At 41.6% G+C, this 27,365-nt stretch overlaps 1 protein-coding gene across 1 annotated transcript; it reads right to left on the reverse strand.

Annotated features, from left to right (window-relative positions):
* Positions 1-26,740, reverse strand: LOC121623665 (protein phosphatase 1 regulatory subunit 1A-like). The gene is made up of 8 exons (XM_041961033.1): positions 26,716-26,740; positions 26,336-26,427; positions 14,471-14,531; positions 6,935-6,972; positions 6,710-6,773; positions 4,783-4,965; positions 2,373-2,501; positions 1-1,598 (listed from the first exon to the last, which is right to left on the reverse strand). The coding sequence occupies exons 2-8, from the start codon at positions 26,414-26,416 to the stop codon at positions 1,519-1,521; spliced, it is 636 nt and encodes a 211-aa protein (XP_041816967.1). The 5' UTR covers positions 26,417-26,427; positions 26,716-26,740; the 3' UTR covers positions 1-1,518.
* Positions 26,741-27,365: the final 625 nt, after the last annotated feature.

The following is a 27,365-nucleotide window of genomic DNA, read 5'->3' on the forward strand; positions in this document are numbered from 1 at the left end:
AAATAAACTTACGTTACAGCCTACATGTCGTGTGACAGACAGCTTGTTGTTAGTGGTGCTGAAGGGTGAGGACCACGCCAGCATCTCAGGTATGTTTACATGCGGTTTAATGTGCGGCTTTCTGGCCTGTGCACTGACGCCAGCAGCAGTTTGTTTGTTTGGTTGGTCGCTCGTTCGACAAGGTGCAGGACAAGACGCGTGTTCGTGTCAGTCGGTTAGATAAGATGGAGACTTCAGCTGGGATGCTAACGTGGGCTGTTGTTCGAAGGCTGCGGCTCCTCTGTAGCTGCTGCCTGGCTGCTAGTCTAACAGATGATGTAACCGTTTATGTTTAAAATGAAGCCATTTGATTGGATGGGTGAAAATACGGTCTCTTTGTGGGCAACACTAGGGGGCGCCATCATGAAACCTGAAATTTTTTAATATAAATTCCTCCTTTTTGCCTTCTGATTTGTTTTTCTGAAAGGAAAACACAGGAAAAGTGATTAACAGAGCAGATATGTACGCTGTTAGGGCTGCAACTAACAATTATTCTCTTTAATGATTCTGCTGATCACCTTCTCTGTTAATCGCTTTGTCCATAAAATGTCAGAAAATGTGAAAAATGTCCCTCATGGGTTCCCAAAGCTCAAGATGATGTTTTTTGTCCAAAACCCCAAAACATTTTGTTCAGTGGTAGAAAACTACCAGCCCCAAACACTGGAGAAGATGGAATTATGGCATTTGTTCTGAATGAATCAAAACAATTAATCGGTTATCAAAGTAGTTGCTGATTCATTTTCTGTGGATCCACAAATTACTCATTGCAGCTGCATTTCCTGCAACAACAACAAGACTGATACAAGATTAATGTCAGTTGGACTTACTGAACATATTTGTAGATGTCTGATCCAGTCACGTAAACCCACGTAAATATATTTTTTCATTTAAACTGTCAATCAACCCAGATGTGCTATCCACTAATTCAAGATTCAGCATCTAACTCACTGTGATTAAATGATAGCATTTGGATTTGAAAGTGATGGTTTCGGTCCCAGTTTTTTATGAGGTACAAAAACATTTTATTGCTTTGAGATGGAACAATAATTGCAGACGTCATGGCACATATTTAATGAGAGAAAGTGCCTGAAAGGATTGAATGGAATATTTGTGGCCTTTGGACATTAAAAGGGAGTCCTGATAGTTTATGATAATGATTGTGTGACTGAGACAGGAAAATAATTGCTCCTTCCCACTAACTAGGAAGTACCTCCCAGTCTGGTTCACACATACAGTGAGCTAGTTTGAGTTTAGTGCGGGGGAAGCTATAGAAAACAAACAGAATTAAATAATCACCCCTTTATGCGGGATGTTTGTAGAAACGTTGCTCTTGTTCTTGGGTTGATCACTGAGGCCTGACTGTGGAGGAACACAGATGCACTGATGCATCTAAAAAGTGGATCTGGAGACACAATCCTCTGTCAGTGTGTTGGGCTGGCTGAGCAGACTGAGCAGCGCTGTGACGCACAGAAGACCACTCTACTTCTCTTTCTCCAGGCTGCATTTCTTTGTCTTCTCCTCCGCCGTCTGACTCGCGCTGGATGCTGCTGCTTTCGTGTCTGCAAAACAGAGACAGAGACATGAAAGACTGAGAGACAATAAGAGCAAGAGAGAGAGGGGGGGGGGGGGGGGGAGTGTTGACTGCAAGATTTTAATGGACGCTTGCAGCTAAACAATAAACATTTGGTGAAACTTTTTATTAATCCTCACAAATCATCTTAAAACATTTTCAACTGCATTTGCATCCAATCTCATCTTTTCATTAACTTTGTATCCAATAGTACCGCCTGTAAACTGAACTCTGAACACACAGTAAGACGTCATAACTCATAATGAAGGTTTATGGAGGCCTTCGTCATGAATTATTAGCTCCATTATGTTTGCGCTTTATACACGCACACTTTAACTGGATTTACACAAAGTGTTAGCCAGTAATTTTGTTGCAGCAAAGTAAATTTTCAGAAAGAATAGGTTAATGTACAGTAGATCAAAGGTAGAGCAACAGAAATAAATATGGAAAGAAATTAAGAAGCAAACAAAAAATCTACTGTAACGACAGAACACCCACGCTATCAGCCCAACCCCACCAGCCCCCCAAACAGATTTTTCCACTTTCGCATGTCGCTGCCTCCCAGGGTATTTCAGCTCTGTGAAGTGCGGATCAAAGCCACTTCACAGATGTTTGTTGACAAGCCATGATTACATGACACCAAGCCAAGCCTGTTGAACTGTTTAACATATCTAAATAAACCCTGCCTAGTGAACGGATGATGAAGAGTCCCCTGAGAGGAAAGGATTCCTGTGTAACCGAGGCTCTCTTCACTCTCGTGTACCTGCTTGTGCCTTGCTTTGTTGCGATGAGGGATCTGCTACGCTGGCAACGCTGGAACAGTCCTCGTTGTCCTTGGAGAGGGGGCACTCGAGTCCACCTGCAGCTTCTAATAGACTCTCCCTGGAGAACTCTGCAGGGGCCAGAGAGAGACATTGTTTTCAGTAAAATCCTGCAGAGTATACCTTAAAGTACAGTTCTTGAATGTATTTAGTTTAGTACAAAAAAATACACTTGCTGTCATATGGCGGTGTGGATAAAATCTCATGTGTTCTGTTGAATTATGAGCACAGAGGTTGACGACATAGTCTCGTCTATCAATGCCACCTCACATTTACAGTTGCATGTTATTTACTCATGCTGAGTGACTTGATGATCCATAAGTGAAGCCCCCCTCGACAGGACTGGTGTTAATTATCATCGATTGGTTTCTCCCGGCTTCCTCTTTGGACTGAGAACATAATTTGCATCTCCTCCATAACATGCGAGCTTTAATATTTATTATTTTACCAGGAAGTCCAATTGAACACATTAAAATGCAAAATATACAACATAATATTCAAACGCAACCACAGGCCTCCTTCGCTACACACTGTATGATGCCCTTGAATTCATCAAAGGATATGAATGTGTCTCATTTTCGATATGTTTGCAGATGTCCAAGGTGTATAGCAGGAAGATGCAGTTTTCCACACATCTGTCCAAACTCAGGGTACCAGAAACAGCACCACAATCCATAAAAAATATGCTCATCCTACATTTGAGCATTTTTCTCAAGCTTTTACACCTCTAAAAACATGTGTTCTAGTGAATTAAAAATTATTTTCCACTAGATAACAACAGGCAGCCCTTTCCACTCATGATGCATTAGTGCTGGGCAATTACTGAATATGTGTACAGCATGTGCCGGACTCTGTGACCATCGCCTGCCATTAAAGTGAATTATTTGCCCTGGGCTGAAACGCTGACGCCTGTTTTTCGTCCTCTGATGTGAAGTATCTGGCACAGGAAGGAGACAGTATCTGCAGAGGTGGTGCAAAAAGTGTTTTCATTAAAGGAAAAGTTCAGTTATGAGGGGAAGACTGCCACCACTCTGATGTCTGTAGGCTAGATGTGAAGCTACAGCATAGCTTAGCATAGACACTGGAAACAGGGGTAAACAGCTGGCCATGTCCAGAGGTGACAAACTATGCCATCTTAATGCTAAGATAAGCTAACTGGCTCAAGCTATACACAGTGCTTTGTATATGGGCATAAGAGTGGTATCGATCTGCTCATCTAACCCTCGGCAAAAAGTGAAGAAGCCTTTTTCAATTCTCCCCAATTTCTTTGTTTCACTTCCTCTTCATAATCCTATCATGCATTTACATGCATCCCTTCCAGGTATTTTCATGCTTCCTGCCATGCTTCCCACATGGTAATAAGCTGCGGCTCCCTTAAAACTCTTTTCCAGCATCTTCTCCCACTCTTGTCGTGTTGTTACACCACCCATGTTTCAGAGGCCACAGCAGTGACTTCCTTATCGGACACATGTCCTTCCTTCACTCTAGTATCCTCATACTCTCTCTTGTCCGTGTACTCTGTTCTTTCTCAACAACTTTTCTTGCCCACGACATGTTTTGGACCCTTTTGGTGCTCTTCATACACTCACGCATGGGATTCATTCATTTATTCATCTATGTTACTAGCTTGCACCAACAGAAGTGGAAAGCAACTAAGTACATTTACGGTACAATTTTGAGATACTGGTACTTGACATGAATATTTCTATTTTCTAATTTTGTACTTCTAATCCACTTCATGACAGAGGGCAATATTGTAGTTTTCACTTCATTTATCTTTTTTTTTTTTCAAATAAAGATTTTACAAAAAAAAAGCATTGGATAAGTTTATGAAATACATTAAAATGTTAAAGATCATAGACTGTGTGATAAGTGGATGGAGCTTTCCAGTCTGAAAAGTGAAGTCAATGCAGGAGTGCCTTAAACCTGCATGCATTCTTTCTAATGGCCAGCAGGGGGTGACTCCACTGGTTTCAAAAAGAAGTCAGATCGTATAGAAGCTTATGAGAAAATGACTCTACTACTTGAATGCGGGACTTTTACTTGCAATCGAGTATTTTTATATTGTTATATTAGCACTGAGTACTTTATCCACACCTGCTGAAATGTAATTTGACGAGTTGCAAGCTCAGATAGACAAATACTCATATGTGTGATCAGTTTAGATTGTCGAGAGGACAAACCCATGAACAAAAACAGGGAAACTCATTTTACAAAGCTTTCCAGTGTTTAAATACTAGTGTTCGTGCCTACGTCAGTTGTAGGTTTTCTTGGAGGTTTGTGCTGCTGAACAGGCAGGTGCAAAGCTGCAAGCAAGCAAATAAAATGCTCCTCTCAACTCTCCAAACATACCCTCCATTTGGCAGCGCAGTTTCTCAAAGGCCTCTGCAGTGGCCTCATCGTCATGTGGGAGCTCCTCCCCGGTGGGAACAGAGTCGGGGCTCGGGCGGTCCGACAGGCAGCTCTCCGAGGAGCACTCGTCCCCGGCCCCCTGCTGCTGCCTGTACAGGTGGTGCTCTACCAGGAACTGCAGCTCTGGGTGGGAGGGGTGGAGGTGGAGGTCGGAGAGGTGAAAGAGAAGTAGGGAAGAGAAGATGAAAAGGAAGGGTTAGAGAAAACTTGGCCGAGAGGAAAGAGTTAATAGGGGAGGGAGAGTGAAGATGTGAGGGGAGAGGAGTGGAGTGGAAGAAAGAGTGGAAGATAAAAAGCACAAAATCATTGGGGAAATGTAGAAAGAAGGAGGACAAGCAAAGAGAGAAAAGTGGTGTGAGATGAAGGGAACCAATGGGAGAAAAGTACACAGGAAGAACAGATGGAGGGAAGGAAAGTCAGAGAAGGTGGAGATTCAACAAGAAATCCAGCACTTCAAAAGAATACTGTCGGTTAATATTTTTAATAAACTTGCAGGATTTAATTAGCACCCAGCAGTGTGTGGACTGGAGTGAGGGGGCAGGTAAAGGTACATCAGAGGTGGGAGACGATTAGGTTAATCGCCTTCTTCAGCCTCCTTCATCCAAGGTTTTATTCGTTCTAATCTCCTTGTAGTGGGAAACTAAAGCACACTGATGGCCTGGGTTTCCTCTAAGAAGTGACTCAACACACTCAGAGCTGTTTAGCTGTGAAACTAATTGAAGAATAAACGTCCTAGAGCACCAAGTTTCACTTATCTTCTCGTTATTGTACCCTTCCTTCTCTTCTTTATATGAACATTCTCTGTCTGTTTTTTCTGCTTAAAAACATTTACATTCTGCATTTGTATTTCATTGTAAATTGGCACTTAAAAAAAACGGGTTGCACTGCAGAGACAAAAACGGCCTGCAGAAATACCAGGTGCTGGAACACTACTCGGGCTCTGCGTGTGCATTTTTTACATTTGTTCTTCAGGCTTTCTTTAAGTGGTACAGGATCCCGGGCGCCCTGATCTCACAGAGACCTAGTTTTTTGGCAGAAAAAATGGAAATTGGGAGACGTTCTGGTCAGAAAACATGGCATAATGAGTCCTTGCTGAGGCAAGTGCAGCACTGATTGGCTCTGAGGTTGAAATAGGACGCTCGAGATAGAACAAACTTCCATCGTTAGCTTCGCTACTTCACCAAGTAAGTTGAAGTTATCTGACATCCTGAACTGGACTGACTACGAGCTTTGCCACATTAAAGGACAGTCTGACATTTTTGTGAAGTTTGTCTTGAAGGTCCAGGGTGTAGGATTTAGTGGCATCGAGCCGTGAAAATGCAGATCAACCAACTGAACATCCCTCATGTCTCACCCTTCCCTACGCGGACTGCAAAAAATGTGAAAGGCGCTCTCTTGAGCCAATGTCTGATTTGTCGGCTCTGGGCTACTGTAGAAAGATGCTGCTGCAACATGGTGGACTCCATAGAAAAAACATGACTATTGTTATTTTCAGGTGATTATACGCTAATGAAAACATAGCTGTGAATATCACATTATTAAGTCTGCCAATAGGTCCGCCTCCATCCTACACACTGGACCTTTAAAACTATACTTAGATGCCAATTTAGACATTCAAAACAGGTACAGAAACAAGAAAGAAGAAATGGAATTAAGTTCATAGTTCTGGTTGCATATGATCATTTCCATTAATCTGATCCTAAGTAAAGAATGTGTCTCATACAGTGTAGCACAAAATGCTGCATTATAGAAGGCAGAAAAAACTTTGAGAGAATGAGACTTTTGCTGTTGTTTCATGGCTACCAGCAAACACATAACATGCCAACATCACACGCAGTTTGATGACCAGACTAATGGCTGACTCTACCTTTCATTGTAGGCGTTCCCTTTTGCCCTTTTCGCCGTTGTCGAGGGGAGTTCAACAAGGCTGCCTGTAAAACATCAACATCGCGTATCAGCTGGGCAGAGAGCACTAAAATGTAAGAGACTGTTTTCATAGAGCTGGAGCGCATTTAGAAGAGAAAAACAGAATTCACATAATTCTATTTCTGTAATCTCGTTTCAATAAATTGACTTTCATGAATGAGATTACCTTGTACAACTGGTTTGGGAGACGATCTTCATCTATTTCTGTGAGAAAGCACATAATCGGTTAAGTTCTGTACACAGCAAAGCAATAAAGACAAAGGATTTAAAGCTAACACAGAACCATCAGACTAACATATGAGGCATTAAATTCACTGGTCCAGCACATTGTGCAGTTTTGATATTTTTCACAATAGCACAGCTGATGTGTTCAGTATGTCAGTGTACTGTAGCTGGAGTGCTGCTGTGTGTCCACGGTGCAGAGCAGAGTGGATATAAGGTGACCTCCAGCCAGATGGTTATCTGACACACTACAAGACCACGCAGTAAGTGTTCGCTCAATTTTTATGGAGTGTGGTGGGTGGAATTCTTTTATTTTTCCGCTCTCCACTGTAAAAACTCTGTGACTTTTTTTTTTTTTGCTAACGAATGAGATGCTAATCCACTTTCCTCATCTTCCTAATAGACCCCTGCATACAGCCAACTGCTGATGACAGATAAACAGTAAAACACTATCTCATCCAAAACCCTTGAAGGGAAGCAAGTGTGCATCATACTGCAGTGTAGTCTGGAACTGAGTTGATTTACAATTGTCAGGTTATTATGTACACCAAGCTAAAACTAATGCAATTAAAAACAGCAAAGATGTGATGAATATTCCCCAACTGTAAGGTAGGATTCACTGCATTAGTTTTAGCTTGATGTATCTAATAAACAGGCCACCGAGTGCATGTTAGTACAGTGAAAGCAGCTACAGTGTGTGTATACATGGCTGTTGAGATTATATTGGTTTAGAAGAACATGGATACCTCAACATGATACTACATTCACGTGGAGCTCATGTGACTCCCAGAGCTTTATCATCTGTTGTCAATATGTGAAACACGACTCTGCGGTCGCTATATGAAAAGACTGAAATAGAAAAAAAAATCAGTTGACTGGAGGACAGTGAAACCATTAACTGTGATCAATAGTGAGGGTGTTGAACCCCCATTTTCAGCCTTGGAACTTTTTCTAGGACACCACCTTGTTGCTTGGCAACCAATGCATCCCTAGGCACCAGGAAGGCACTGTGCATTTGTGAGTGTGTGTGTGTATGTGTGTGTGTGTCTGTGCATATGTTATTCCTACTTAGAAATATGCACCAGGCTGTTCAAAATGCCAGTGATGTGCCTGTTTCTTTATTCATCACCCTCTCTCTTTGCACCCGACACAAACCCAGCGGTGTATAAAAATGTGACACAAAAAACATTAAATCTCACTTTGAGACGGATTCATCTTTACGCTGTGCATGTTTACAGTGATACGGGAAGCTCAATCTTATTTTTAGCATCTCCAGGGAGTATGAGAAGGTTCATTCAACCAATATGGATTTAGTCTCAAATCAATCCCAGGAAATGGGCCTGCCATGGGCTGTCCTTCAAGTAACAGGGTAAAGCTCAAGCTTAATAAACTGGTGTTTGACAGACAGCTGTCAAACTAGTTTGCGATTAGAGTTCTTGCAGTAATAAAAAAGTTGTCGACATGTCTTGAAAGTGCACATCGTCTTAAAGGTATAGGCATGTTTTATATGTCTCTGATGTCTCTGCAAGGACCAATTCAAAAAATGACTGTGCTTCAATGGCGACCCAGGGCGACCTGCCCCCCAGTTTTAGAGCCCCTGCTGTATATGAATGGAATGGATGCCTGTGTATGAATATGCACATGCATTACCTTTTTGTTTCATCTTCATCTTTTCATAACCTGTTTTTAACATTTAATCATTATTTGGTTGCTGTGTAAGCTGTTCGTTATTTTTTCTAATTACATTTTTATTAATGTGATTGCAACCTAAAAGACGAAGAATCATATTAGGTATAAACAAAAACTGTTCCCCTCCAGTGATGGTTGCTAGTTTTAACTGCAGAATTATTGCATCTTAAGTAGCTCTAATGATTTCACACCTGCGGTGATGGCAGTAGATGCTGTAATTACAGAAGATGGAGGTGTCTTGACCATGAAAAGATGAACTTCTGTAACTGTAAAACTTTCAGAGATGATAATTAGATGCGCTTGTGCTTCACAGATTGACCGAAATAGGAGCTTCACCTTTTTCCTTTTATGTTTCAAATTAGTGCGTCGGATCAACGAGCTGAAGCTGAAATCCTAGAACAGCGAGCAGCTGTGCTTGAATTAGAAAACGTTATTAATGTCAGTAGTAGCAGCAGTAGGAGACATGGTTGAACTATCATTCGGGTCAAGAGGCATAAAATATGGCTTTCACATGGCTGATATTCAGATTTTTTTTTTTGTTGTATCAGCCCATCTGTGCTGCAGAATGAGAGAAAATGCCAATAAAAAAGCCTTTCTGGCAGTGATGAGTCTATCACTGCAACTCCCTGCTGACTGGCAGTCTGACACAAAGCCAGACGAGAACAGTCTTCTGACTCCACTTTATTCAGCCGAGCCACTGTAATTTAGCCGCCTACTGTAGCTGCTGCTGCTGATATATGGTTTGTGTACTGCAATTGATGAAGAAAAATGAGAAAATCAAGAAAAGCGTAGCACGCTTGATCGAAAAAGAAGTACACTCCTAGTCGTGCATTTGAAAGGGTTGTTTTATGTTTGTTCGTCTTGCAGTTGTTTACTGTTGCTAGGCAAAGGGAAAAGAAAGTGGGGGAGGAAGAGAGATGGCTCTCTCCCTTTCTGCACAAATGAAAATGTGTGGCTCCTTTGTTGTCATTTCAAAGAAAACATCCTCTTACTCCTCACGTCCCACTTATCTGAATTTATGCAAACCAGCAACTAACTATATTCAAACACATACCACCGCCTCAACAAGAGGAAGGAAATAGAAGTGTTAATGATGTTGATCTGTTTCTCTAACTACAGAATGCATGTCCTGAAGAAAGTGCACATGAGAGCTGGTAATACGCAGATGCTGCTGGCTGAGGAGAGCATACTGACAGGAGAAAAGCTGCATTTATTGGAAAAAAAAAACCCTCTGGTGTGATTGCTCACAGATTAAGATTATCTCATGGACACAAGACAATATCTCAGATTTATTTGTCCTGTGACGTGGGAACATGAACTTGCAATGATCGTCATGCTCCATCAGCAAAGTGCATATGGAGTCAGATGGGTCTCAACAGAAATATCTTTCTGTGCATGTAAGAAAGAAATTCATTTCTGATACACGCTCACCCAAACCCTAAAACCCTGATTAGGGGAACAGTGTCGACCATAGAGCCAGCAGGTATCCCAGAGAGACACAAACAAAAAGTCACATTTTGTTCAGGAGAAAGGAGCATACAAAAAAATTAAGTGTCTTTTATTCACCATACATAAGCAAGATCACACTTGCCAAAATTTACAGGAATATTTTGACATTTCTGTGGAAATGTGCTTATTCACTTTCGCTTCTTCACTTATCTTAGCTTCACTTAACTTCTGGAAACAGAGAGAAACCGCTAGCCTGGCTTGGTTCAAACAACTCTTTATAAGGATCAAAAATGAAAAACACCAGTAGACTGACGAAAACCTGCCAGAAAATAGAACAGTTCCTTTAGTCCATTGTAAAGTGAGGAAACAGCTCTGCCTCAGTAATATAAAAACTGTCGTAGCACAGAGGAATATTGCAGATTGTGATTCAATTATTAGTTCCAGCCCTAGCAGGAGCAGAAAGGGGTCCTGATGGCTGATCTAACTTAAGACGCTGACCTTGTGGTAATAACAGCCCTGGTTTGAGTCTGCCTCCTCTCTCCCCTCATTTCCTATGACAGCACTGGCTGCTTTTTAATGAAGGAAAAAATACCCCAAAATGAAAAAAGGGGGAAAATTCTGTAACATTTCATAAAACAACCTTCAGATGACACAAGGCTGCACAATATCTGGATAAAGAAACTAAACACCGCATTTGGAAATGCAAAAAAAATCCCAATGCTTTCATCATTGTAACTTCTGAATCACTGTTAAATAGAAAGGTAGTGAACATATTGTAAAATATGTGTGCTTGTGTGCTTGTACTACATTTAATATTCACTGAGGTTTTGATGCAAAGCTTAATCCATCTGTCTTACATTTTTGCATATTTTCTTCTCTTGCTTAGGGTTTCATACATTTGCCAAAGTGTTTCAGGTGGCAGCGATCACTCCACCACAGATCCACAGAGCAGCTGCTTGTGGAAATGAAGAATCCCACTTAAAGGGCACTACATAACATGCAATGCCAATTCCCACGGTTTATGTAGGCATGTAGCTCCCTTTCAGAGGACTTATGATTTATGACACAGCAATTGAACATTTCATAACAGCAGCCAAATGCAAGCAGTTCATCAGGACACGCAAAGTACACGAAAAAGACTCCAAGGTTCCTCCAAGTTTTATGTACAATAATAAATCTTAACATTCTCTTTTAATTACATCTCACTCAAGCTGTCTCTTTGTCCCTCTCCAGGAAACAGTAAAGGCATAAATCCTCCCAAAAGCCAGCCTCCTCTTCAGGGAAGATTCAAATCACACACACTCTTGTCACAATTTCTGCTTCCTCATTATTGAACCCGCAGCCTGCGTCTCACTCGCCTGCACATCTGTGGCTGATGTGCTGTTGGGGTTCACAGTGCACAGGGCAGAGCAATCTGCAGAGCATTAAATAATGCAAGGCTCTGTCTGATGTGGGGCGCACCAGCACCGCTCCTCTCCCTCATCATCATATCTATTCCTTCCCATCCCCCTCCTCCTCTCCAGCACATCCTCATTCTCGCACACGCACAAACACACAAACACACACTCACACACACACACACACAGACACACTGTAACTGCCATGCTCTCTGATTGTGTCCCTGTGTTTGATTTGATGTATGCCTTTTCCTCTGCTGTCAAATCCTCTATCTATTTTTTTTTTATTCCTGTCTTGAGTCTTTCCATGACATGGCTGTCTTTCACATAATTTCTAATTTTGAGGACACTCGCAGCGAGATGCAGCCCAGTGTGAGATTAAATTCAAATCCATCAGAATTAAAGATGCCTCGCAGCTTTTCTATAATATACATGTTTTATTGCCCGCCCATCGTCACCACCCTGATGAAGGCAAGACAGCCCAAAATAGGCCTACAACAGAGCAACTGATTAGATGTGATAAGGATTCATTTGAGGGTGAAACTAGTTTCAGCGTCTGGTCTAGACACTAAATTAAACAAGGCTATGTTTAACTGTATCTACAGACACAGCCACAGTTTACAGCCATGCTAGAGGCTTTGGAGGCCAGACTTAGGCAAACAGGTGCTTTGAGCGGATGCTAATGTGACAATGACAGTACTAACATACTGAATTGAAGCAGACAATATACGCCAACTTAGTTTAGCATGTTAGCATGCTAAAATTTGCTAAGCAGCACTAAACTCAAAGCGCAGCTGAAGCTGATGGGAATGTCATTAGGTTTGGAGGTAACAAACTATTGGACAAATTGAAATTCTGACAAAAATCGGGATCATCAAAGTTATTACATCTCATCCTGATGGGGGCATGGCAATCGATCAAAAAGTTGTTGTGACATTTTACTCAAAACAGCAAATTTCAGCCTAATGTTGGCACTAAAAAAGTCAGAGGATCACCAAAGTCATCATGATTTATCCTCTGCGGACCATGAATGTCTGAACCAAATTTCACTGTGATCCATCCAACAGTTGCTGAGATATTTCAGTCAGGACCTTAGTTGTGGACCAAAACTCCTTAGCCTGTGAACATAATCAAGCCAATGTCATTGCCCATCACAAGTATGATTTGAGAAGAGTTCTGAAACTAGTTTAAGAACTACCATGATATTTTTCCCAAAATATTGCTGCCTTTTTATGTTAGGAGGCAGAACACAATACAACCAAAAACTAAACAAAATACAAAAGTTAGAACTCATGTAAATTGAATATGACTGAAAAAGAACAGTGCAACACTGTAATACATAACAGTATCTAATGAATAACACACGTCCTGGTTTCATCTCATCTTTTATGCTTTCTCTCAGTTTTTTTTCACTGTTCCTTCACTTCTTAAATCTTTTCTCCACTTGATGGCCTCTTTAGTTTCTTCTCTCTCTTTTCTGTCATCCTGTCTCTGATCTACTGAGCAGGAGGATTGTTGAGGGTTCTCGCTGCACTTTCATTCAGAGATCAAGGTTGACTCGGAGACGCTCGTGCTCAGCATCCAATTACTGAATCAAACACAGACTCGTGCACATGAAATCACACATACACATTAATCAAACAGATCACAGGCACCAATTTTTCACCACATCCAATTAGAAAAACTATTTTTTTCAAGATAAAAACACTAAATACGTCAACTCTCAGTGATAAAATGTTGTGATTTATACATTAGAGCAATGGCTGTCTCTGCTGGTATCCTCAATGATGCATCAACTCTTATTTAGTCATTCAAAACAGAGAATACCATCCTCTGTTCGATCACCTGGAGAAAACTACTCTTGCCACCCCATATTCCCAGCTGACCGTCTTTTAATTCTGCACCGGGTCACATTACACTCTCCTGCACAGCAGAGGCAGGGAGGGAAGCAGGGAGCCAATGGATGAGTCATCGAACGGGATAACTCTCTCGAGGAGCGCCGTTGTGTTTGATCATGAAGGTCCCACGAGAGGACGCACACACGGCTGTTTCCGTTGCTCTACAGCAGCAGGAAGATTAATTTGCTGCATAATAGAGTTGAGATGCTGTATCACAGCAATCAGAGTAAGAGCTAGAAATGTGAAACATACTGTGGCTGATGGTGACTTGTTAGTGTTTAGGGCTGTGGACCTGCTTTAATTACATTGGAGGGACTCATCTCTCAAAAAGGCAAAAAACCTCGGTTGGGCTGAAAATAAACCTAAAAATAAACCAGAAAATGTTGGTAATTATCTCTCACTGCTCAAGAAAACTGTTAAAGATGGAGTCGGAATTTGGTGTGTTTACAACAGTTTGTGTGATCATTTCTTCCTCTTTGGCTAAGGCTTGCAGCTTGTTCATTTGAGTGCAGTGTCGAAGCTTATGGTGCTAAAGCAGAGGTCTACAGGAAAAACAGCTGAATCTGGTGTAACAATAGTTGGACCAACACAATATCATCCACTGACAGATTCATTTGCAAAGTCAAAACCTTATTTCTGCTGCTTAGCTGTTAGTCATCATGATGAATGATAATATAGTTGTCAACATGATATTATTACTTAATTTGTTACTAGATAATAAAGACTGGACATCCTATTTTCTCAACTGGACCTGAAGCAGCGCCCTCCCACTAACACAGCCCCATAACAGGGCTGTTTTCTGTGTGGACATTTGTTTTAAACCAGTGTGATCATTTGCCCACTTTTCAATAATGTCCCCGTGTCCTCAGATTCCACCGATAAACTCAGTGAATGCAGTCGTCAAAGACAGTGATGGTCAATAAGACACAACCTTTAATAGAACAGAATTATCTGTGAAGTTTAAAGTGAGCCTTGAGATAATACAATGTCCTCAAAAGGGACAAACATAGCCTGCATGCTGTGTGTGCTTGCATTTAAGTGTCTTACCAGGTGATGATTGATCACTGGAGGCCACTAAAGTGGCAGGTGTGGGTCTACGTCTTCTGATCTGAAAAAGTAGAACAGTTTCATGCAAAAGTGAGAAAAAAAACATGTTCCCTTACAACATGACAATAAAGTACAATAGTAAGCTTTGCTCTGAAATTTGCATATTAGTGTACACAGCCAATCAGGGTCAGAGTCTAGCCCTGCTGCCTGAGTCATATGGCCAGCTCAGCCCATAACGCGGCCTGTGTGATGCTCATTTTGGGTTTGGTTGTCGTACACTTTGAAGATGTCCGAGCTGGTTGAGAGCAGCGCTGGATCTCACAGTGCTGTGCAGTGAGACCAGCAGGGCAGCCTGCCACCACCTACTTCTTGGCTCATGACTACTGGTGTGTGGCAGCTATAGAGCAGTCTGGGATAATACACCAAAGAACATGCACATTTTGCTGAGCCCAAACCTACTGTAAAGCTAATAGAAAGCCCTGCCTGTGGATATAAAAACTAGAGTTATAATGCACAGTTTGATGCATGCTGCTACTGGAAAGTCCTTAAAACTTTTTAATTAGACTATCAACCCAACTCTCATGGAAATAAAGAGATTGGAGGTAAAATTATAGGTAGTAGCCTATAACGGTAACCCTCTTAACTGTGAGCAACTGTAGTAAATTCCAATATTATTTTGCAAGTAGCAAACAGAAAAAATCACAGCAGTGTATGTCACCACGCTTTGAGTTGGCTTGGAAGAATTATCCAAAAATATTAGTTTGACATCCATTTTCCAAGAATTGCTTCTATGGTAAATCATGCAAAATATACATTCTTCTGTACTTTATGTCCAACACCACACCAGAATTTTTCAGTCTTTGGTGACGACTTTTCACTTGCTGCCTTGCTGGACTTCAGTCTGATCCATTCACCCACAATGTGAATATGTTGTTTTTTATCCCAGATGGTTAGTTTTAGAGTGAAATATACTGCGTGCTTCTGCAAATATCAAATGAAATCATCACCGCATTGTCTCCAAAACTTTGTGACCAAAGATGTTTGGGGAAAGTGCAGTGAGCAATTTTCAGTTGTCTCCAGAATCAGGTCATTACTTTTCCATTTTATTGCTCCATAAACTTGAAAGGCTGTAATTTTAATAGACAATCAATTATTCACACACACACACACAGATGCACACACACACACACACACGCACACACACACACACACACACACACGCAGATGCACACACACACACATCGAGAAATAGACTCCTTACACATAGCTGACAGAGTTGCTGACTAACGCTGAAAGCCATGTGAGCTCCAGTCCGCCATGCATTTTTCCTAAATGCTGCCTGTGCACTTCCAAACCTGTGCAGTCAACTGCAGTCAGCCGTGTAGCTTGACCTCAGCCTACACACTGCAGCATCACGTGGTGTTTTAAATCACCAAGTAACTAAACTTTTCTGTCAAGCTGAGAAACTAAAGATCAGACTCAGGCACCTTTTTTCACAGACGCACTCAAAGTTAGATTTGGGGAAAGTGAGGAACTGAATGGTTGCCCTTGGATTACATTTCCAAGCTGCAGGTTTGGCTTTGAGGCTTTGCTGTGCTGAACAAAATGCGTGAGAAAACTATTAAATAACACAAAACAGTTCGAAGCACAAAACATCACTTCAGACTCTGCTCATCTGTGGCTTTGTCGGCTGCTTCTCTTCTCCTCAGGAAGCCTGACTGCGATATCTCCCTGAGCTCACACACACAGATGGATCTGCAGTTGCATGGTGTTAGACCTAAACCGATTAGCTTTACATTATAAGAAATGAATGAAATACAGATGTAACTGCAGAAATAACATGCAGTCGTGAAAAATGAGCAGTCAGTAGCGTCTCAGTATCACAGTCTAATTGGGTATTCAGTTTTGAAGAGGCTTCATCTTTGTTACCTTTCAAATCGCAGCCATGGAGTCCAGGAAGGCAGCGTGAATAAAAGGAGGCATTGACTGCCTTTTCTTGTATTAACCAAACAAGCAGAAATGTTTAACCCCTTTTTGGTGTGAACAGTATGCAGTGTTTAAAGATTTGAACCTGCATGTGGTGTTTGTTCATAAGAGGTCTAACAGGGACTTACACCACAGAAAAGTGAACTCACTCACTTAGGATAACAAATATTTCTTGGTCTAAAAATCTTGGTCTCAACTGTGTGCAGAAGAGGACGTAGCGACTGTGACGTCACCCATTGATTTGCTGACTGCCGTTTTGAAGCCTTGAGTGTGGCACTATGGGGGTCACCATCTTGGATTTTTGGAGCCAGAAGTGACCATTTGGAGGAGGAGCTGGAGCTGGTGAGGATCGAGGGGTGGTTCTGATGGAGAACCCGAGTACACGCCGTTGTTGCAACTTGTCAAACACAAAACTAATTCGGGAAATGTTTTTTTTTGTTGTCAAAAAAAAAAAAAAAAAAAAAAAAAAAAAGCCAAGGCTAAAATCTATAAACTCCAAAAGTCTGTAAGACTGCTGGCTTTCTCAGCAAGGTCTCCTAACTGTACTGTTCTCTGATTTTTATTTGATTTGTTCTGTAGATTTCTCTGATGCACTTTATGGCTTTGGTTTTGAAAATCAAGTTTTATTTAGTACTCTTGCATATAGTATAAATCTTTTGGCCTTGTGCGCATGTGTGTGTGTTTTGTTGCCATTCCTAAAATCCAGCCCCCAGCCCAAATTAAAGCACAACGGGCCATGAATGTGTAGAACTGATTATGCCCACAGTCATTGTTATTCTCCTCAGCCGGCAGCAGAGTAAACTCCCTGATCCTTCGCTCACACAAATACCACCGCTTACTGGACAGGCTCACCCCACAAACCGCCATGCCTGCCTTTCAACCCACAGACCCTTTAAAATGCAGGCTGTCACTTCTCACAACAATGAACAAAAACAGCCTCAGAAAGTGATGGGTGGGCAGGAAAAGTCGCGCATGGCTGATATTCTTGCTGTGTGGGGGGCAGTGCACAAAATACCCTCGGCTGGAAAATATAGGTCAGGCCAAGAGACAGTGAAGTCAAGGTGTTTTGTATGTACCCCTTGTCTTTTGTTGACATTGGCTTTGCTTTGTAATTGTTTGTGGTCCCATGAACCCCAGTGTTGTATGTGCAAAAACGGAACAATAATTCAAAAATCAAACAATTATTTTCCCTCCAGTATCTTCATATTCTTCTGACCTCATTAAAACCCAATATATAGAAGAGGACTGAAGTGGTAAACCTTTCCTTTGCTGCAAACTCAGATTGCACATTAGATGAAGGCAACAAAGTACAAGTATGACCCTAAAACATGTAATCTCACATTCAATGTCTGTCTTTCTTATTACTAGCCATTAAGCTATTGGGAACCAGGCTTGTTAAAGGATGCTAAAAACAAAAAATGACAACAGTATTGGAGCATTTTTCTTTTCACTACCTTCAAAACATATGAAGCCAGGTCAACTGTTGAGAAAGGCTCTGTACCTAGACTACAGGTTTAGATTGCTAGGGACTCATAAAACGGCATATTTCACCACTGCAGAGTACCAGTGACAAGTCGGTACAACAAAGGCAGACCCTCATCGTAGGCGGACCTTCATCATAGTGGACGTTTGTCATTAACGTTGTGAAACGCTTGCAGTTTTAGGTTTAGGCACGAAAACTAGTTGGTTAGGTTTAGGAAAAGATCATGTTTTGGGTTAAATATGTTACTGTGATGTAACTTTAAATGGGTCAACATTGACTTTCAGCTCCACACGGGACACAAGCAGCGGTCTCCTGGGTGAAAGTTCTGAGTTTGTTCGGCTAATCCATCCATCTTCCCCCACGTCTGAACGTTCTTGCTCTTTATACTAGACCACCTGACTACCCACCTAGTCCACCCTGACCTTCTTTGTGCCTGTCATAATTACTACAGCCACTAGAGGTCTCTGCCTAACAGTGGGGGTTAATACAGGTTGGAATAATGTACTCGCAGGGCTATATGGTCGATTTTCTGGTGAGGCCGGGCTCTTATTAGCGTACTTAGAAATGTCAGCGGGATTCTGGATGAGGTTTTCTTACTTCTGGAACAGAACCTGGAACTTCACATTTCACTGTGAATCTTTTTTTGCTTTTTAGACCAAGAAATGTTTGTTATCCTGAGTGACTTTACTTCTGTTTGGTGCAGCTCCCTGTTAGACTTCTTATGAACAAATGTACAGAAATCCAAGTGGAATTATTTGGAATTTGGGAGGGATAGTGCTGCATAATACCTACTGTCAATCACAGATATGGAGCGTGAACATCCATTGTATTTATCCATTTTACAGCTGGTGACTCTGAGACCCCGGACAGAGCTAATTTGTCATCATCATTGGTGGACATCTGAAGTATGACATAATTTCAAAATCATGTTTTTTTCAAGCTGATGTCATGTCACAATGTCATGTGTGTTTATTGAGCTGTCACAGAGGGCCCAGGATCTCCGGGACCTCACACAGGACATAAGTTATGCTTTCTCAGTGGTGATATTTAGCATTTTGTTCAATATTTTCAATGTATTGTATACCTACTCACATAAACACATTTAAATTTCAGCTGAGGTGAATTAAGACAGTTGGAGGATCTGCAGCTGTTGTTCAGATTTTACTGCTTGGAACAGATTTGACCTTGAGAACTCTTTTGCTGTCACGGAATAACCAAGCTCATGACTAAATGAAACCCTGATTTGCCTCTGAGAAAGTTTGTCTGTGTACTTCCAGTTGCCCTGTGACCTTCAAGAGAACAACGTGTTTGCCCCGCTCAGCACCCTGAATCAGAAAAAGAACATTCACGGCCAGTGAATTGCTGCAGAAATAAAGGTTAAAGGATATTTTCCCCACACCTTGTTACTGGGGTGCAGCGCTGAACTGTCAGAGATTAAGCCAGCCTGGAACGCACAGATGATTCCTCATCCTTCATCCTGTCATTTGAAATATTATCTTGGTATTGTTCAGGCTAAAATCAGTGCTCGGCCATTATAAATCCTCACAGACTCTCTCCAACTGTGGTCTTATTCTGCTCTGAATAGAGGAAATGAGGGGACATTGACCAGATCATCAACTTCTACTTTCTTTTATCTCCGTTTCTTCAGTCCTCTGCCTCCTTCTCACTTTCTATGAATCCTTTGTCTTCCCCATAATAACAATCCTCCTTATTATCTTCTCTCTCACTGAATATCATAGAACCACTGCACTGGAGGATCAGGGTTTAGATTCAGTTCACAAGCCGGAATTTAATCACTATAACACAACTCTGATTCTAAAACAAAAAGGGACACTGTAATCTAATGATTTGCTAATCCTTTTTGACACATACTCAGTTGAAATCAGAACAGAGACAATATATCTAATGTTGTAGCTCATCAGCTTCATTGATTTTTGTAAATATCTGCTTATTCTGAATTTGATGAAGTCGGTACAGGAGCAACAAAAGACTGGGAAAGTTGTGGTATGCTCCAAAAACACCTGTTTGGAACATTCCACAGATAAACAGGCTCATTGGTAACAGGTGACAGTATCATGAGCTTAATGCTTTGGTCCCATCGTGTTTTCCCACTAATAAGGCCCAGATATAGTCTTCTGCAAGCAACTATTTGCAGAGAGTGTTCAAACTTCTACTGCTCAGTGCCAGGAGCACTTGCAGTGATTCTGACTGCCGGGGATAACAGTTCAGAGTGTTACCTTTCAAAAAAGACCAAAATCATGCATGTACTCCAAATGGTTTAGGAACAGATATCTGTTTACTTTGGGTATGCCTTGGATAGGTGTTTTAGGCTAAGGTAAAGAAAATTTTTAATCAATTTCCAAACACAAGCAAAAATAAAACTAACCAAACATTGCTTTCATTACAACGCCATGCACACTGCTTTTCAGCATGTATGGAAATCAAACGCTTGCATGCTGTGTCTAATAACGGTTACCACAGCTCCTGAGGAGGGTTTTAGCAAACAGCCAAAAAAAATGTACTCTGTCTAACTGTGCAAAGCAGTCATGAATGTCCCCTGGTTAAAACCATATATTTTCAGTTCAACTGGTCTTGATTGCCTTAATGCGCAAGAGATATGCATGGTGTGATAATAAATATAATCTACTGCACTTGAAAGTTATTCTGGGAAAATGGCCCTCCTGAGGCAATACAGAGTAATTGTTATGTTCTCAGTGAAGGACAAAGACGGTCCGGCACGTCAGCGTGGGGAATATTAGGGAGGACACTGTCAGCCCTGAAATGTCTGCAATAAAAGAACATCACCCCAAAATGTCATGATTCATCAGCTCAGTAAGGAGGATAATTCTTTTATCTATGAATGTAGTTTTCTCAAGCAAGTGCTCCTCATCTAAATGATAGAGGTAATGAACGAGTTCAATATCAGCTATCTGCTGGTGTGGGATAAGATTTGATTCTTCACTTAAAGTTGAAAACAAGTAAAGACAAAAATGAATTTACCGCCTGATAATAATAGAGTCATTAGTGTGTGTATGTTGAATTTGTTTGACATTTTTAGAAATATGCATATCACTTTGTTCTCGAGAGTTAGACAAGAAGGTTGATACCAGGCCAGCATCCGATTAGCTTAGCTTAGCACAAAGACTGGAAACAGGGGGAGTACACTTGACTGGTTCTGGACCTGACTGGACCTTTAAAAACACTATTCAGCAGAAGTTCTCTGTTTAATGGAGCTCTTATCATGTTCAAGCCTTTATAGCCCGTATTTTGTATTGTTAAAGGATCAGTCTGACATTTTGAGACTGTTTACCCTTTCTTGCTGTGAATTAGTTGAGAAGATGAATACTCTCATGTCTGTCTGTTAAATATAAAGCTGAGCTGAGCGGAGCCAGGACCTGGTAGTTAGCTTAGCATAAAGACTGGAAGCAGGGGGAAACAGTTAACCTGGCTCTGTCTGAAGTTAATAATATCTGCCTAGTAGCACTTCTAAAGCTAACAAATGAACACATTATATCTTATTTGTTTAATTATGCAAAAAGTATGGCCAGGCGCAGTGACGTCCTGGAGTTTCATTTTCTCTGAGGTTGCCAGGCAACCACCTGATTTTTTTTAGCTTTGGACAAAGCTGGGCTAACTGTTTCCCCGTTTCAGGTCTTTATGTTAAGCTAAGCTAACTGTGCCCCGGCTCCAGCTTCACATTTAAATGACAGATATTAGAGTGGTATCGATCATTTCCCAGAATGTCAGACTATTGCATGAAATAGCCACAACTGCACGTTAGAATCTAGCAATAACTTCTTCTATATCGAAATAAATGCAGAAAAAAGAAAGAGAATCTGCAAACCACATATTTTATGTCATACACTGACTCCATCGGGTCTTGGCCTCTATCAGGCACAGTCAGTTTGTGCTCGTAAGCACACAGCGAGCTCTAATGTGAGGTTATGATAAAGGTGGCACACACTGTATCTGTGTGTGGATAAGAGGGTGAGTGTGTACTGTTGTTGTTTCGAGGGTCAGACCTCAGGGAGGCTATTCTGACTGACGTGCAGTTCTCTGCGGAGGCTGATTCACCATGCTGGGAGGTGTCATGTTGCAGAGATTACTGAACCATGGGTGAAGCCCCCTGGCGTGACATTCATAAGTGTGCTTGCAAACACAGAGACAAGCACATACACACATTCCATTTTCTTTCTTTCTTTCTTTTTTTTTACATCTAGAGATTTTCTTTGTTTATTTTCTTTTTCTTTATATCTGACTTTGGGCAATCTCTCTCTCTTTCTGTCACACACACATAAAAAGGCCCAGCAGGCCATGCAGGCTCAGTGACCACTCACAGCAGGCTTGGAATAAATAGAAAATGCAGCCTAAAAGGGTAAAGTCTTGATGGCAATCAGCCAAGCTTTAGCCACGCTTATTGAGACTGAGAGCTAAGAACCCTCTTGAGTATTTGCACAAGAGGTGAACTGAATTTCTTGTATACAGCTAAAAGCCGATCTGTCGGCTGGTGAGGAGGAGTAGGGGAACACCCGGCTGGAGATGTTTAAGAATCTGTATTGAATGGCTGGAGCCTGGAATCAGACATGTGGCTACATAAAGACAGACAGTGGACATCAGCTCCCTGACATTCAGACACAAACAAGACAGACGGCAAGACCTGAGCAACCTATACAGTTACATCTGTATCTTTCAGATGTGAAGAGAAGAAGAAAAAGACAAGAGACAAATGCAATGTGAGGATGCACAAACAGACATTTAGATACATGTTCACACTATTACACAAACACACACCAAGTTCATTTTTGCAAATTTTCCTCAGGCACCAATTTACAGACACACTGTTTCTAATATCACTTGGCCAATTACACACATAATAATGATTCCTGGCTCAAACTGCAACATAATGAGCTCCACGGTAGCACGAACTAATAAGTTGTGGGCCTGGATAATCACACCATCCAGCCTTTATGCTCATCTGCTGGCAGCTTTATTAAAGGGAAATTTGGGTGTGCAATCAGTGTTGATGGTAAATGTGGTCAATTGATGTAATCAATTTCTCTCTGCGTGCTAAATTGACAGAAAAAGCTGAGTTCTCTTGCTCGTGGAGCTGTGCGGACAGTGCCTGCATGTACCAAGATGCAGTGCGCACGAGCTTCTGACGCCCACGTTGCCGTGTATCACCACTCGATCACCTGGTTGGCCAAAACACAGCATTCGGAGACAGAAATACTCACTCAGTGTTCATCTTCCCTCTCGACCCTGCTGGTCTCGGTTGTCCTTTCCAGTTTATCTTGGGGATCCTGAAGAAGGTCTCCATCACACCTGTGTCCAAGTGAGGAGTAAAACTTTTGTGCATAGTAACACACTCGCAGGTTTTCTTGGTTGCCGTTGGCGAACGCATCCAACAAAAACTGCCCACGCTGAAATTCATTGCAGCAGAATGATTCAGTTTCTGTTGGCATCGGGGGCAATTTGAGCAAAGACACCAAGAGTCACTGTTTGCTCTTTGCAGTTCTGGATGGTCCCCGACGGCCATATCCTCTTGCACTGCCAATTCAGCTGCAGCCTCGTCCTGTCTTCGCTGTTTTTCTTCTGCCTTATGTTCTGGCATAAATAAATACAGCCAAATAGCCCAGTCAGCTAAAACACTGTGAAACGTATGCTTGTCTGTAGCATCCTCTGCACACATATGTACTGTGTTTCGGGATGCTGTTATCGATGCAAGCTTTCAATACAAGCAAAGAGAACAAGGAAGTTTGTTTTTAAGTGGCAGTCTGCAGATACCCAGAGATGGAGACCTGCTGAAATAACTTGTAGTCCTTCCTTGGCTATGATGCCAGAAGAACAACAGATTTTGCAGCACGCACTGAGGAGTTAATTGCCTCAATTGACCACATTTACCATCAACACTGATTGGACATCCACATAAATGTAGCCAATTTTCCCTATAAAGATAGGATGATGAAGATTTCGGTCCATTGGTTGATTTGGCAACACGTGTGGTTGCCGTAGTAACAGTAAGCGCGCTTTGATACCACAGGTAGCAGCAATGTGGGAGCAGACACTTGGTCAGAAATACACCAGAATAGCATGTGTATCTGTTTCCAGTGCAGCCAAACAAACTCATGATGTTTCAATTAAGTCCGCGACAAATACATATCGTTTCCTGTGACTGTTTCACAATAAAAGAAACCCTGTGCTTTTCCACTCGAATGGCTTTAATGTGGAACAGCAGTAGGAATTGTTGGATCTGCATTAGTAGCACCTTAATACTGCTAATGATCTAACTGAAGGTGAATGAAAGTAAACAGTGAGGCTGTTACCAACGGTTGTGTGAATAAATACAATGAAAAGACCAAATTATGTACTTAACTAAAAAAGAATAAATGAAATATTAATAGAATAAAAAAAAGAATAGAATAAAGACTAAAGACCACAATGTTAGCTCTAATATGTGCTAAATATGCACTTTGCAATGATAGTGTACATTATACAAATCCAGTGGACTTTACTAATGTATCGAGAGTTAATTACTGAATGTAAATACATTGCATGACATTGCTGAGAAAAATGCTGACCATATATATAAAACCATAAATCTTCATTTAGTATCACTAAAATAATGCATGAAGGTTTCTGTCAGCTCTTTTGAACTGCTTTGCAACTTCTCTTCCTGACATATAGTACTGTATATTACTACCATCAACTGAACACTTTGACAACACACAAGTGATGTCTCACTCTGTTACATGACTTCTAAAACCAGTCGGCCTGTTTCACAGTGGACATTTTGGCATTTAATAGCAGAGAAAAGGCCTATTGGCTGTGCCAGTGATGATTTATTATTTATGAAAGGGGTAAAGACTCGTGCAAACAAGTACCCTGTTTTTTTTATTTGTCAATAATTTAGATCACTTTGTAGAGTTTCGTTTTCACTTTTAGCATCTTGTAACGCCATGAAACAAGATAGTTTGATATAGGAAAAATGAAAAGGTATCAAAAGTAGATAAAATTGGAATTACACCGAGTGGTGTTTTTGTACTTAAAGATTACAAACCATGACAAAGAATGATAAATGACGTGTCCATTAACACTGTTCTCTCCATGTGGATAGAAGTTATGTCAGCAGGGGGAGCTTTAATTCAGAGACATTATAAAATATTCTGAACATGAGAATTCTGCATGTCTTATTTCCTGCATATCACTGGGGGTCATTCCTTAAAACCCTACAAATACACAAATGTGTGGCACACCCACCAAGCTCTCACTCAAATGCAAGTGTACACCAACACACTGCAGATGATTCACATTCAGTTCCTCACCTCTGAGCCTTACAGAGTTAGGCACTTGCCCCAGTAGCTCTAACTCTACCTGGACCATACCTCGACTGCACTGTGTCCCCAAACCACCCAATAAAACGTCCTCACAGGGGCAAACTTGCATAAACACACATGCACAACTTTCCCCCGGACATCCTGAGTCCTACAGTCACAGAGGGGAAAAGAGTGAACAGCAGAAAAGGGGAGAGAGAGACACAGACTCAACGCAGTCCGACTCATAAATCTTTGCTGGCTTTACTCGAGGCTCATTCATTATGAATGACCCGTCCTGTTCATGTTATATTTATAAAAATGAGAAAATGGGACACATCCTTTTACCACATTCTCTAAAGTCACATGAATTGCACCCACTGGGTTTTTTTTCCAGTCACTAATAAGTGTTCTTTGCTCTTTGTGTCTTTATGTGATGGAAAGTTTATGAGATCTTACCCCTGGTAATAACTGTTTGCTTTAAACCGCAACAGTCTAACAATATATTGGAGAATGGTGTGAAAAAAAGAGCAGTTTGATTTGGAATAAATGTATCTTGTGACACCAAGCAACTTTTGTCAGTATCTCCCTGCTGTACAGTGCGTGCAGCCAGTCACTCAAAGCGAAACAACAGCAAACCCCTGGAGACACATCCACACACTGCAACACTAATGCTGCTGCCTCTAACAACCTGCTACGCTGCGAGCGGAGGTGGAAAAAATCAATCTTAAATTCATCATGATCACTTAGGTGCTGCATTCAAAGGACGCAGCTTGTTAATTAGCTGCAGGGGAGTAAAAAGAGACTGAACTGATGATGATGTGGTTTCTTTAAAGCAGCAGTTTGTCGTCAGACTGTACTCCAGCATTTTGGACACAGCACATTATGTCTGCAGCGCTTGCTTTGATGGATGGAATGTTTCTCAGTTTGTCTGTATTTTCTTAAAATCTTTGCAAAGTGGCAAGCATTAACTACGATTTCCTCATCTCTAGCTAAAAGTCCAGTCATGTCTCTGATGCATAATGAAACCCTTAAAAGCCTGAAAGTCCTGAATCACCCAAACCACCTCCTCTCCCTCCTCCTCACCTGTTCGGCAGCCTCTGGGTCCAGGTGGGTGTCCAGCAGGGGAACCGTGAACTGTATCTTCCTGGGGCTCCCGGTTTCCATGGTGGCTCTGTCTGTCAAAGAGGAGGACAGGACGAAGAAGAGGAGGAGGAGGAGGAAGAGGAGGAGGGGACAATCCAAGGAAGGAGAATCCGGAGAAAAGGAGGGTGAAGAGCTCAGTGAGGGTGGTTGAGAAAGAAAATAAGTGGGTTCCAGTTTAGGAAAAACTAAGATTGTATTATAGTTTCTGTCTGACTATTTTCTTCTCTTTACTTTTATCTTTTAACACACTTTTCCCTGATTAACTAGCTTTTTGGTACCTTATTTCCTGTTCTATGCCCTATTTTTTCTATCCTCAGCACCTGCTGGTGTCTCTGCTCCGGCTTCACTCTCCTTCCTCTCTGTCTCTCCCGGCTCTCAGCGCGGAGGCAAGGGCATTCTGGGCTAGGAACACCTCTCCTTCGCTCTCATTCGCTGTGCCGGACTCCCTTCCACGCAAGGCCCGCCCTCTTGTCACGTTTCTTTCTGTTTGCATTGGATGTCTGAGATCAGGGCTGTTCTGCAGCAGCCCCTGCACATACGGGAGAGAGAGGATGACAAAGACGTCCTCTCTCTCTCTATCTGCTGGGTGGAAAAGATGCATGGAGCAGCCTCTGCTTTAAGAGAAAGTATTTTTAAATTCACCTTCCTACATGTGCTTAAATTTAACCTACGCTGTAAGAGACTCACTCAGAATGAACCACAAACACAGTGACTCTCTCTACATATGCACACTTCTGACACTAATTCAAACAGATATTTCTCCCAGATCACTACTGTATGTATCATAAACAAGGAGGCAACATGATGACAATTCTGAGCCCAAACTGAAGATGAAGCAGTCAAAAGATCATCTGAGCTTGGTTCGTATCTGACCAAGCTTCTCCTCGCTGCCGCCTGGCCAGCACAATCCTTATTGATTGCCTCTTGGCTTGAGTGTCCCGACATCACACGTCTACTGGGCCCTGATACC

Source organism: Chelmon rostratus, chromosome 2, assembly GCF_017976325.1.
Source record: "Chelmon rostratus isolate fCheRos1 chromosome 2, fCheRos1.pri, whole genome shotgun sequence".
NCBI classification, from domain to species: Eukaryota; Metazoa; Chordata; class Actinopteri; order Chaetodontiformes; family Chaetodontidae; genus Chelmon; species Chelmon rostratus.